Below are 14012 nucleotides of genomic sequence, written 5' to 3' on the forward strand. Positions count from 1 at the left end.
AGATCAGCCACCTTTTATATCCTGAATAAACCAAATGAATGTAACACTGCATCCTCACCAACCACCACCACTTCAAAGTCCTCCAGGATTTATATTTCTTTCTGAGCTCACATCCTCAAACATGTCTGACTGAAGCCTTGGATTCAGGCTGAGTGTCTGCCCCGCATCACATTCCTCACATGCCTTCATCCCCGTCAGATACAAGCAGCCTCCCGAGAACCACAACGATCCCGGTAACTGTGACGCGCCAGGATGTTGTCTATGAGCGCTTTTTCTTTCTTGGGAATGAGGAGGCTCCGCCCATCGCTCCGGACCATGTGGTTCCTCACATCGCTGCTGGGGAGGGTGAAAGAGGAGCGCTGCTCCAATGCACCCGATGGCTTCTCTGGATGTGTCGACTGGTTCGTGGCTTTGATAACGAATCTATATGCGCACCTGCTGGGTCTCTAACTTTACCGGCAGCTTGCGCAGTCATCAAAGTAATGTGGGGGGGATGAGGGGGGTTCCAGTCCAGGTGAAAGGCTGCTCCTTCTGACAGGTGGTGCGCAAGAGAGGATGGGCAGACGCGAGGCGGACAGCAGAGGCGCGATGAGCACCAGCGACCGCTCCGAGCTCGGCTGCCTGCGGGACGCGGCGTCCACGGAGGAGTCCCCGAGGCCGGACAGCGCGGAGGCGGCGATGGAGGTGAAGAAGCATCAGCACAAGCACAACCTGAAACACCGCTACGAGGTGATGGAGACTCTGGGGAGAGGCACGTACGGCAAAGTGAAGAAGGCGGTGGAGAGAGCGAGCCTGAGGACGGTGAGTGTTGGAGAACATCATGAAGCTGTGTGCCTGGAGGATGCTCTCTTTAAATACACATATATATATATGTGTGTTTAATATGCACATCATGATGGTTAATGTGCATGAACCTGTTTGTGAAAATGTTTGATCTCTTAACCTTGTTTGTGCACACAGATTTATTGCTGCTCCAAGAATATTAAATATCAATTTTGACGTGAAGTTAAGATCCTGTGTGTGTGTGTGTGTGTGTGTGTGTGTGTCCATAGGTGTGTGTGTGTGTGTGTGTGTGTGTGTGTGTGTGTGTGTTTGTGCTGATGCCGGACCCAGTTCTTGCTTCCTGTGCTGCCAGGCTGAGATGCCTTTGGTCTGACTCACTCAGCACTTAAACAAGGGGATACAATTACTACAATAGGTCTCCTCCAGGAGGAGACGGACCCTCTTTACCGGAACACACACACACACACACACACACACACACACACACACACACACACACACACACACACACACACACACATATGCAGAGTCATAGTATCATATGTTTCTGTATCCAGGTTAAAAACAGAGCGTGGGTTCAATGTCTGCAGTCAGATTTTAATCCCACAAAGACACAGATAAACCCTCAAATCCCTCTTCTCGTGTCTTTATAGTAAACAAACATGCTGTAATATAATCTTCTTTTATTTAGCAACCACATTGTGGAAGTGAGACCGACTTTATTCCACTTTAACTCTGAGAGAAGGGAGTAAAGGACGGACAGCAGGACGAATATACAGAGAGAGGAGTGTGTGTGTGTGTGTGTGTGTGTGTGTGTGTGTGTGTGTGTGTGTGTTTGGGGGGGGGGGGGGGACAAGGGGAAAATGCTGAATTCTTTGAGCCGGTAGCCAGCACATACCAAGGATTCTTTGAAACAAAACAGACATTATTTTTGGAAACAAGACCAGGGGGCTGTTGTTTGAGGAGGAGACCGTTTTAGAGACGAGCAGGAAAGAGAGGAGGAGGAGGAGGAGGAGGAGGAGGAGGAGAAAGTAGGTTTGACGTTACGGTGAAGAGTTGACTTGAGATTGTCTCTGAGTTGTTGGTGACTAATGTACAGGATGAAATGGAAGGACAGGATGATAACGTTATGGTATGCAGGGTCACTAATCTGAACCGGAGCTCGACAGTAAGGGGGAGCCAGGTTGCCAGTTTCCCTTTGCAACCATTTTCACAAATTTGGCCACCAGTTCTTGGCTTTTGGCAACATTTTTAAACATATAAACAAAGCAAGACAGCAAAACACGCTCCCCAAAATAAATAGATGTTATAATACTTGTTGGATTCGTGATATTGTGTGCGTCGGTGCGTTTAATCTCGTGTGCGCACAGGCACCGTTTCTTCAGAGACGATGGCGAAGAAAAGAACCAGATGAACCTGAAAAACAAAAAGGAAATCTGGGAAGACGGGCAAGCTAACTTAACTAGCGTGCTCTGGAGATATGGACACGCTAGCCAACTAGCTACACATCTGGTTTGGCTGTACCATTACAACATGCTCCTCCACTGCACACATTCTCTCATAAAGCAAAAGAATATCCGATTACGTCTGCATGACACTCACACACACACACACACACACACACACACACACACACACACACACACACACACACACAGCTACTTATGTTTCCCTACATCCATCCTGTTACACTTTAGCATTTGTTGGCTGATAGCGCACACGCAGCACATTATTTGGATGAACAATGAGACATTGTTAGTTAGAAGGATACTTTAGAGGTCATATTGTGACGCATGCACAAGGGTGAGATCGTTCACGCACACAGACACACACTTCCTCTGCACACACGTGCCCCTTTAAACGCTCTTAGTGCCCTGAGGGCTGAACAATGCCCAGTGTGTGTCTCTCCTCTCTGTGCTCTACTGATCTGGCCTTAATGCCCAGCCACAGCTTAGATGGACAGTAAAATACAATCTTCTGCATACTTCATACTTTGTCCATTCCTTTCACCTGTCCTGTTAGCTGCCGCCTTCTTCTTCCATGCAGCTTATTTCATACTCTCCCCTTCCCTTCCTTTCCCAGCCATCAGGTATTTAGGTCAGAAAACATTCACGAGCGTGCGAGCAAACCCCTGATGATAGCTCCCCAACCACTGAATATCTGCAGCCTAATCTCTTGACCGAGCGCCCAGGACCCCTGTCCATCAGTCTGGACTGGAATGTCTGCTGATGTGAGGAAAATCCCCACTTCAGCACTTGTTCCCAAAAAAAACGTGGAATATTCTCCTTCGCCGGTCAGCGTCACATCCGTTGTAGAAGGTCAGCTCAGTCCCGAGAGTTCCCCGGAGTGTGTTTGTGTTGCATAACCACTGAGGTTGATGGAGCGTGTGAACTGTATCCTCCGATGTCTCGTAGACGTTTTTCTTTTTTTCCCAGCAGCTGAGAATGCTGGAGTTGTGACCCCTGCTCGCCATCAGGGACATTATATGGTTTGACAGAATTATATAGAGTATATGAACAATGAATAATCAACTCAAGAGATATTAGTCAATCAGGGGACAGCTTAATGTCAACCATTACAAAGTAGTCCTGTAGCCTCATCTGCACATTATATCAAAGCTTAGTTGTCCTTCTTTTAGCTGATAGTATTTCTAAAGGGGACACCCTGATGTCTGTTTATTAGTCTCTGTCTCTGTCTGGAGCCGGTCTGGTGACAGTAACTCTATCCAAAGAGGTTTAGGGGCTCATGTTGTTTGTTTTGGTGTATATATGTGTGTGTGTTGGGTGGTGGGGGGGGGTTACATGGGGGTACCGTGAGTGTTTGGGATTAATGAAACAGAGTGTGAACAGTGCAGCTGTCAACCTTCTGCCTCTGAGCGTGCTCAGATCACAGAGGATCTGCTCTCACACATCCAGCCCTTAAAACCCACGTAATCACCTCTAATACCCACAGAGTGAGCGTATCATTGTATCAACACTACGTATGTCTTTGTTTCCATGCATGGCTTTATGGAAGTAATACATGAACTGTGCTTTTATCATTGTTTATCCACCGTTTTGAATGACTTGAGTTGTGAGGGAGGTGAAGGGGGAAAAGTTACGACAAGGAACTTTCATTTAGTGTTGGTTCTGTCGCCCCCTGTGGACTAAAGCTGTAGTGTCTCTGAGCACCAGAGTCTCTTTAGAAAACCTCTCATGTTACTGCAGCAGGTCTGACAGTCTGCTCCTCTCAGTCCTGGTTCTGGTTCTCCGATGACGAGCATCAAGAATAACTCTATAGAAACGGACCATCTTCTCTCTGGTGGTCTCTTTACTGATGGAGGTCTGATAGAGGATCAGGACTACACTGAGACTGGTTCAGAACCAGTTAAAAGTTCCTCACAGTAACTTTAACTTGTGCGTCTTCGTTCTCAGGTGGCGATCAAGTCGATCCGCAAAGAGCACATCACAGACGACCTGGACAGAATTCACATCCAGAGAGAGATCGAGATCACGGCCTCGCTGAAGCACTCCAACATCATACGCTTCCACGAGGGTGAGTCTGCAAACACAACCAAACCGAGACAATGTGACCTCCAGACCAACTGTCAATCATTATTTAGTCGCATCACCAGACAGATTTTTAGACTCTGAATGTTCCAAAGAAAGTTAAATTAATAATCAGTTATACTGTGAAAGGCTCCACCCAGAGCCCTCTATGAGAGGTTCTATGGTAAAACCCTTCTGGGTCCATTGGTTCCACCCAGAACCCTCTCTGGAGGTTCCATCCAAAACCTTTCCACCTTTTAAGGGTACTAAAAAGAACTTACTCTTCTACCAAGAACCCTTTCAAGGGTTTCGTTGAGAATCCAACCAGGGGGTTCTACAGAGAACCCTTTTATATTCATCGGGTTTTATCTAGAACCCTAAAGGACTAATGTGCTGCAGTGCATCAGCAATGTTTTCAACAATCCTTGAAGAACTCTTTCTTCCAAAAGAGTGTTCTTTGGATGAAAATGGTTCTTAATGGAACCCTTAGTCTCACAAAGAACTCCTGAAAACCCCTTTCTTCATCAAGTGACCCAACAGTGTGCACGATTTCTGGTTCCTTCTTGGTTTAAATAGATGCTCAACTCATATAAAGACATTTGCATGAATACCGACCGGTGACTGTTTCCTGCGCAGTGTTTGAGAGCCGGGATAAGATCGTGATTGTGATGGAGTTCGCCAGCAGGGGAGAGCTGTACGACTACATCCAGGAGAGGAGGCGACTGCCTGAATCGGAAGCCAGAAGCATCTTCAGACAAATCACCTCTGCTGTCCACTACTGCCACAAGGTTTGCACACACACACACACACACACACACACACACACACACACTGTAGATACACACGTGTTTCCTGCAAATAGACCACTTGGATTTCAGCATAAATTCAGGAACCACGTGGAGGCGCGTGCTGAATCGCATGCTTGCGGTTAAATAACCGTGCACAAGTGAACACAGTTCTGTTAAATCCACTAAATCCTAATCCTAATACTGCAGGAAAACTTGACTTGCGTTCTCAGATCTCTCTGGGTTAAGAGCGCGTTAAGCCTGGATTGTCTTTTTTTACAGTCACACACTGACACATTTATCAAACACGTTGCCGTCCTCCCGCCCTCCACACCTCTGTAAGACCCTGCTTGTTTGTCTCCTTGCATTTTTTCATTGTTGTGTACATAAAATCAACAGATTTCAGTACAGTAGAAGTGAGAATCTGTGCCTCGCAGTCAGCTGAGCCGGATATGAAAGACATTTTTTTGTTTTTCATATCATTCTTACTTTAGCATCTTGAATGTAATGTGAGGGATTCAAGAAGAAGCCAGAGATTATTCAGCTCCTGTGGTACACGGGGAGGTGGATTCTGTGCTCCTTAAATGCCCTCAAGTATTGTCCCGAAATAGACATGAATGTTCCAGCATGAATGAATTATTGAATGTGCCTCTGAGGTATGCAGGGCACGTGGGGGGGGGGGGGGGGGGGTTGAGGCTTCAAAAGAAGAATGAAAATAATTCAGTCATTTTCTTTGGTATTTTTTGTTGCTATTCTCCGAATCTGTTCATTTAAATGTAGCAAAGAATAATAACGTGGTTAACCACATTGTTTTGCCTTCTGCTTTACTTTCTGTGCCTCACACACACACACACACACACACACACACACACACACACAGGCTTACATACTGTACATACTGTGCACAAAACATTGTCTCAGGTCAAGGGTTCATTTCCTCCGCTGAAGTGGAGGATGTCATTAACTGAAGAGAGGACGGAGGCTCATTAGGCGCTGGCTTTAAGAGAAACTCACGGCAGCAGTTTAAAGTCTCCCTGCAGCGCTTCTGGGTGGTCACAGTTATTTATCAGTTATCTATAACGATTGCCTCTTCTTATGACCTACCAAAGACACAGAACCATTCGGGGCCGTTCACATGTGTTTAATAACGCTTCCATCGGTTTGAGGTGCTTGGGTGGGTCCTGTGGTAACTAAGCAACCTAAACCTGCGTGTTTCGATGACGATGATGATGATGAAGCTGCGGTAATTTAGCAGTAAGCCTCGCTGACTAATCTACACTAAGATAAATTAATTTCCAGCAGCATAAATCCCTCACAGGAGCTTTGCTGCTTGATTTGTTTGGGACCGTTTGTCTGACCTTTAAACCGGTTGTTGTGACGTCGTTGGACTTAAAGGGTTAATCTAGTGAAATATTCCGTGGGACGGATAATAAAGATCCGCTTATCCGACATTTACGGAAGAAAGAAAAGATATCTTCCAGCTCTGGTTGTTCCTCGTCGCATGACATGCGGTGTGTGCGGTCTGCAGCGTTCCAAAAGTTGGACATCTGGAGGCGCAGCCGGCTAACCCTGAAAAACAGGCGCTTGTGAACGCTTGAGCGCGTCTTCTGCACGTCTACATTAGCATCAATGGATATGAGGGCGCAAAAAAAGGTAAACGGCCCCTTACAAGCTCCACCAATGGTTTGAAATGGTTTACACTTCCATGTAAAACATTGTAAACATGAGTTTATGGTCTCAATCTCTAGTTTCAAGTCTTCTTCAATACAGCATGATGTTCATTTAGTAAATGATGGTCCATTTAGAGTCAAACAGACCATAAAGCAGGGGATGCTTTAGGGGCGGGGCTACACAGTGAGTGACAGGTCTCAGAGACGTATACGGCGTCTCTACGTCACTCCTCCTCAGTCCACATATGGTAATTGTCGAAAGAATCCCAGGTGGCGATGGGCTTAATCCAAGATGATGATGGCCAAAACACCAAACTAGAGGCTTCAAAACGATAGTCCACAAACTTTACTACGTATTCAACGTCGGGGAAACTCTTATCTAAGTGATAGTGATCCTGCAGAGCTTTTCCTCCCATCGAACCTTCGGTGTAGTCTTCCTCACTGGGCTCCACAGCTGTCTCGACTCTGTGGCCTCTCGTGGGCCCTCAGGTGCTTCATGCCATCAGACGAATCAACCCAAACAAAGCACTTCATTAAACATTCTTTCTCAGGGCACGTTAGGGACACGGCCCCGCAACACAAGGCCCGAGTGGAACGTTAACGGTGATAAAATTATAAATGAAAGGCAAACGCTACGTGCAATCCAGGCTGGGTTTATATTATAAACTTCAGTCTTAATGTTTGCATGCAGAGAGGAAACATCGAACTGTTAACTGGAGGGAGGAGCAGCACAGGACCTCATGTGTTCTCCGCTCTCTTGCAGAACGGCGTTGTGCATCGAGACCTCAAGCTGGAGAACATCCTTTTAGATCAAGATTTCAACGTAAAGGTAAGATCCACGCACACTGAGCCTTCATGTCGCTTTCACGAGAACAAAACCGTGACGATGATGCATGTTTTAGGAAAAATAAATGAGACAATATCTTTGTCCCTGGATGAAAAATAGAAAAGTCTTCTGACAAAAGCATTGTTGGCCCGAGCGTTAAATACATGGATCATCCGTAGACCCCCGATTGCTTCTGTTGTGGAACATGAAGGCACCTTTAGCAGCTTCACACAGTGCTGCTGGTAATGGATTATCTCACCAGCTCCAAAAATAAAATGCAAACAAAGTGCACATTCAGAACATACATTGGCTCACTTTCAGACCACAGTCATTTGAATGTGTTGTTCATCCACGCACACTGAACCAGCACCAACATACTGCCAGGTCTTATGAAAGAACCCAAGGGGTCATTTTTGCCTTATTTGGGTATCGCTCTCCGGAGGGAGCTGTGCACGGCCGAGGGGAAATGCCGGGAATCCAGTGGCAATCCTCCGTTAGGAGGGTTTTAATATAAGTTGGCTCCGTCTGTCCATCAAGAGGAAACACGATGTGCAGAGGCCCTTTAAAGAAGACAGGCACAGCTATGACACAATGTTTGTCTTTGTCCCTTTTGAAGTCACAGACAGATTATGATTTAATTCAAGATAATTGTAGCCTATTTATAACAATGAATCTAATAAGAAAGGCTGGCGTACATTCTGTTTGCTTTACTGTAACAAACAAGAGCCTGTTAACTCTGCCTGAATGCATTTATTTGATCTTATTTATTCAGTATTTCACGTGTGTATATGTTTTCAATAACACGTGTATTAAACAAAGTTGTTTATCTCTCTCTTGTTCTTTGTTATGGTGACAAAACACGTCAGTGGGGGCCGTAAAGTGACGTCGCAGTTTGCTGGAAAGGGAGCAGCTGAGGAAGCGAATAGCTTGATAGTTAGCGTGATAGCTCGTCTCATTTTCTGTAACCAGTGTAGCATTAATGCATGGTGGAGTTAGCAAGCTAGGTAACTAGCCAGCTGTCCGCTAGCTACTTAGCTAGTTTGTTAATTCCACCATGCTTTAATGCTACACCGGTTACAGAATATTTGCCAAACGAAGTTGTCCCTTATTTGGCGATAGCAATGTGCTTTCCTACGCTGTCACAAGAGTGTGGATGAAGCATTAGGTTGTACAATTTGCTGCTCGTTTTAGCCGTTACAGTCAAACCATCAGTCAGCTTAGTTTATATGGAAGTTAGCCTGCACCAACGGTCGTAAGGGCAGCGGTGCACATAAAAATGGCCGCCGCTCTGACCATCCTGCTACATTGATTTGAAAGGGAATGTTTTATTTCTATGGAGAATATCCTTGTTATTAAATGTATTTAAGCTGCAATTAAAGGTCACATGTTATGCTCATTTCCTGGTTCATACTTGCATTTTGGGTTTCTACAAGAACATGTTTACACGCTTTAATGTTCAAAAAACTTGAATTTTCCGTAACCAGTACAGCAATAAAGCATGGTGGAGTTAGCCAACGAGCTAACTAACCAGCTACCTGCTAGTTTACTACCTAGCTTGCTAATTGCATAAAATACACCGAACAAAGTTGTCACTCATCTGTTGATAGCAATTAACTGTCTTAAGAGTGTGTGGATGAAGCATTCAATTGTCTAATTATACTCTAACGGTTCTACTCTACTGCTGGTTTAGTCGTTACTAGAAAACCTGAAGTTTTTACGGAAGTTAGCCACATGACAGCGGTACAACAATGGCCGCCGCTCTGACTATCCTGCTATGTTGACTTCAATCGGAATGTCTTTTCTACTCCTATTCTATTTCTATGAAATGTATACTGCAGGACACACACACACACACACACACACACACACACACACACACACACACACACACACACACACACACACACACACACACAGACACACAGACACACACACACACACGGTAGCTTGCAGAAGGTAAAGCTGTATAAACGGCCCAACTCACATTCTCAGTCTACACATCATTATTGCCGCCACACGTGTAACATCAACAGTGAGCTGGCTTGTATACACAATGTCATCTTCCATCTGTGAGGTCTCTGTTCCACGGAAATAAAGCTGTCGCGCTGAGTATTTTTAACACCAGAGGGGCTGATAGCCGGCTGGCGCTCGTGTTCATAATCTCTCCCGATAGAGAGGAGCCTCGGTATGTCTGCGAATCGCAGCCTCGAGTGAGTGATTGTTCCGTTGCGTGAGCGTAAGCAGCCTGATGTTTTTGGCCCTCTCCTCTTTCCTCACTCACACTTTGACATGGCACAAGCTTGGCATACCTATTTTTAGCTCCTTTAAAAGGAATTGTTTTCAATTTGTTATTGCTTTTGCCACATGGCTGAGAGTTTACAGCACCGACTCACTGAAAAGGAATCTGGATTGCGTGAGGAGCCAGTGTGTGTTGAAGTGAATGAGCGAGTGAAATTCATAAAGGGTTCAGTGTTAACTGATTAGTGCAGAATGTTATCTCGTTAAATAATTAAACACACAGGTACGCGTGTTGGACAGCTAACCTTTGGAACATATGTTAGTGTTAAACAGTATGTTTTATGTTGTCTGTTGTGACGGTTCCTCTTGTATTACTTGTCTAGTTTCCACAGAAGCAGCAGTAACAAGAGACACAACATACTTACAATCAAACTGTATTTTCTGTCCTCTCTTTCTCTGCAGCTGGCTGACTTTGGCCTTTCCAATCATTTCCAGAGGGGCACTCTGCTGCAGACGTACTGTGGAAGTCCTCTCTACGCGGCCCCAGAGATAGTGAAAGGACTGCCCTACCAGGGGCCGGAGGTGAGTCAACACACGTTGGGCCTCGTTGGTTTCCTCGGGAGAAAATTTCACAATGCACAAAAAAACAACAACCAAAAAACGTAAAGTTGTAGACAGTGAAACTGTGGGATCGCCACTACGAGCGCCACCTTTAGCGTTACAGTTGATTTGATCTTTTCTTTAATAGAAAGATATCTACAGATTGCTGCAGGGATGGCATCATTTTGCAGGCCAACGCAGAAGGTTAGCATAGCATTGGTTCCCAAGACAAAAAGCAGACGGGATTTCTTTCCAGAAAAGTAAAGTTATGGCAAACAAACGTTTATGATACTTTCACGTCTAGTTCATCAAGATAATCTTCACGATCATTTTTGACAGCGTGAATACAATCAGCAGAAGCAAAAAGCTAACGTTAGGCTATAAAGGAGCTCCACCACGGTCACATGACTTCACGTCTCCACCGCTAAGCTAAAGGAGGACGAGTGTTCTAGTGAGGAGACATGTAGAAGCTTCTAAATTCACCAGAGGGGTTTTTACTGACATGTTTTATATCAGAGAATTAAACGTTAAAATCTCTTCAGCTCGTGTTAAACACAGACTTTATTTCCCACATCTAGCCTAAAACACATTGAAACAACATGTTCAGTCAGAGACGAGGGAACAGGAAGTACGAAAACTAATTTCCTGGTTTTGGGACTCATTCCTGCAGCTTTAAAGCACTGATTTTGAACCACAGTAAATGGGTCTGGAAGATTTTATAAAATGTTATATTTACAGATACGCCCACGATTAATTTTGTCAAACTTATTAAATAGTCAAATAATGCACCACCTCATTGTATTAAATCAAAGCCAGAATTAGTTTTTTAGTTTTGTTGCTTGTGTATTCTCGTGCATGACGTGTGTTTTTTGTTTTGCTGCAGGTGGACTGCTGGGCGCTGGGGGTGTTGCTCTACGCGCTGGTGTACAGCAGCATGCCGTTCGATGGGGCCAGCCACGCCAAGCTCACGGAGCAGATCAGCCAAGGCCGCTACCGCAGACCCCACCCACCCTCGGGTAACCCTTCACGACGTCCACGTCTCCATCAACATTATATTTCTATTCGTGCATGTTGTTCTTACTATAAATAACCGCTGACTCTGTTGTCCTTCCAGACGCCTGCGCTCTTATCGACTGGTTGTTGGCGGTGCGCGTGGACGAGAGGGCTACGATAGAGGACGTGGCCAACCACTGGTGGGTGAACTGGGGTTTTGAAGAGAGTGTGTGTGATTGCCCTTCACCGCCACGCCAAGAATGCCCCTCCCCCCTGCTGGCTCGCTACATCGACTGGCAGAATCGGGTCGCGGCCACCAGCAACATGGCCGTCGACCCGGCATGCCCATCCTCAGACTCCTCCTGTCCGCCTCAGCTCTCGCCCCACCCCTTTTACTTCAGCTTACCTTTGAGGAGCGATCGTGCAGGAGGAGGAGGAGGAGGAGGAGGAGGAGGAGGAGGAAGGGTACGAGGGGGAATGTCAAGCCTGAGGAAGTCACGCAAGGAGAATACAATTCCCCAGACTTCATTGGGCGCTTGTGGCGTTGGTGTTTGTGCGACAGCTGCCTCCTCCGCTGCGATTTCCTCCACTTCCACCGTTGAAAGAAAGAAACCCAAAAGTATCCTGAAACCCCAGAGGAGTTTTGACTCAGTCTTTCCCAGCGCTCCTAAAGAAAACCCCTCCTCCCAACCTTGTAACGCTGCTCCCCAGCCTCATCGAACACACGCACTTTCCCACATACATGCTGATGTGCTGTCCACCAGCCTGCCGCCTCCCTCTACATTCAGTCAACCCTCGTCCAAAATGCCCAAGAAGGGGATACTGAAGAACTTGTACGGAGGGGAGTCGGGTCATGGCTCGACCTCAGACGTGGGGATCTCTGAGGTTAAAGACGGAGGGGATGCAGGGGATTTGTGCTCCCACAAACAGCACTCTTGTCTCCCGGCGGCAGAAGACTGCCCCACCATGCGCACAGAGGCGGTGAGAAGAAGGAAGGGGATCCTGAAACGCAACGGCAAGTTCTCTCGCAGTCTGGATCTTCCCGATGAGCTCCGCTCAACGCCCGCGATGTTCCCGGAGGCCCTGCAGCAGCTCCTCCGGGCCACAGGGGGCGCCGAGGGCCGCCGCAGCCGTCCCTCCAGCGTGGTGAGCGAGGACAGCCTCTTCTCCTCTGATTCCTTCGACCTCCTGGACCTCAGCGCCCAATCGCGTCGCAGGTTCTTCTCCCGGGGGAGGCGGCACAGCGCCTGCAGCTCCGAGGAGGACCTGGAGCAGCTGAGAGCCGAGGCGGACGGAGTCAGCGGAGACGGCGGAGGACAGAAGGAAATGCTAACATGAGCCCGAGGAGCGACGGAGACATGAAAAGTTGGGTTGAACACCAGCTCTTTTGCTTCACTTTTCCCGTGATTGTCAGTGCCTGCTGTCTTGAAAAGACTTTAATGAACTCTGGACAGGTTGCATCTCGAGAACGAGGACTCTACCGTGCGTTTGTACTGTCAATGTAAAGCTCCATTCACTTGGTGTATTTGTCCGTATTGAATGATAAATGGAACTGTATTCTGAAAGAGAGTGACTAGACCGACACCTAAAGGGGATCCAGAGTCCAGTTGAGATGAGTCTATTTAATGAACTCACTCTGACCTCACCTGGACCTCTAATCAGATGAGTCTTGAACATCTTGAGTCTGGATGCAGCCGTCTGGTAAAGTTCGGGCCTGTGTCCACATAGCGTCTCAATTCTTCCCAATGAGGAGAGAGAGTATGAGGCCGTCGAGAGAAAAGAACGCTCCACCCCAGCATCTTCATTTCTGAGCACGCCGCCTTTTTTTGTGCAGCCGCTCTGACATATTTACGCCTGTATGACGTTATTTTGAGTGTTGATGGAGCTGCTACAATGTTAGCATAGCCTAGCACCAATCGATCCAAAACTCCATTCAGAAAACAAGTTGTTTGCTCGTCGTCTTGCAGAGACAACTAAACACAAATTCAGACTTTTTACAAATCGGCATCATTATGTAGTTATTTTGGCATCTCTTTTTGTCCGTTGAATGCAATTAAATCACAGCAAAATTGTTCATTTTGGGTTCATACAGCTGTAGTAAACCAGCTTGCTAGACAGTGAATACAGCTCAGTGAAATGTACCGATCACCTCCTGATGATGTTATGAACTCAAGACAAGACAGCGTTTAGTTTCCCGGGATATCTTCCACAACAAGTACTAAGCAGCATTACTGGTTATTTCCTCCATGGTTGATGGCGGAAATAAACGGTCTAATTTATAATGGTTTCCATGGAGTTACGCCACTCCCCCTCTCCAGGGCGTCGAGCGCGAATGAAGCAAACAAAACACATTTGAACATTTAGCCGAGGTACACATTGTGGTGCTCATTTATTCCTTTGCAATTGTTAAAATCACAGCCGACGGCAGAATGAGCACCACTCACATTTTGTTTTGACAATTATTTTGGGAAAATGTGGTTAAAATGTGCGCTTCATTTGGATGGAAACCTGAGTGAGGACGGCTCTATTGTGAGGATGAATTCTGATAAACTGAACTGTTGTGACACTTTACTTCACCCTGTTTTAAAGC

General features: G+C 46.3%; 1 protein-coding gene across 1 annotated transcript; it reads left to right on the top strand.

Annotated features, from left to right (window-relative positions):
* Positions 1-555: 555 nt before the first annotated feature.
* Positions 556-13062, top strand: LOC306713336 (NUAK family SNF1-like kinase 1; the record flags this gene model as incomplete). The annotated part of the gene is made up of 7 exons (XM_079182999.1): positions 556-801; positions 4197-4317; positions 4947-5098; positions 7529-7594; positions 10292-10411; positions 11313-11445; positions 11544-13062. 7 exons carry the CDS (start codon positions 556-558, stop codon positions 12758-12760), a joined length of 2055 nt encoding a protein of 684 aa, XP_079039125.1. The 3' UTR covers positions 12761-13062.
* Positions 13063-14012: the final 950 nt, after the last annotated feature.

This window comes from Pholis gunnellus (assembly GCF_910591455.1).
Source record: "Pholis gunnellus genome assembly, chromosome: 2".
Lineage (NCBI taxonomy): Eukaryota > Metazoa > Chordata > Actinopteri > Perciformes > Pholidae > Pholis > Pholis gunnellus.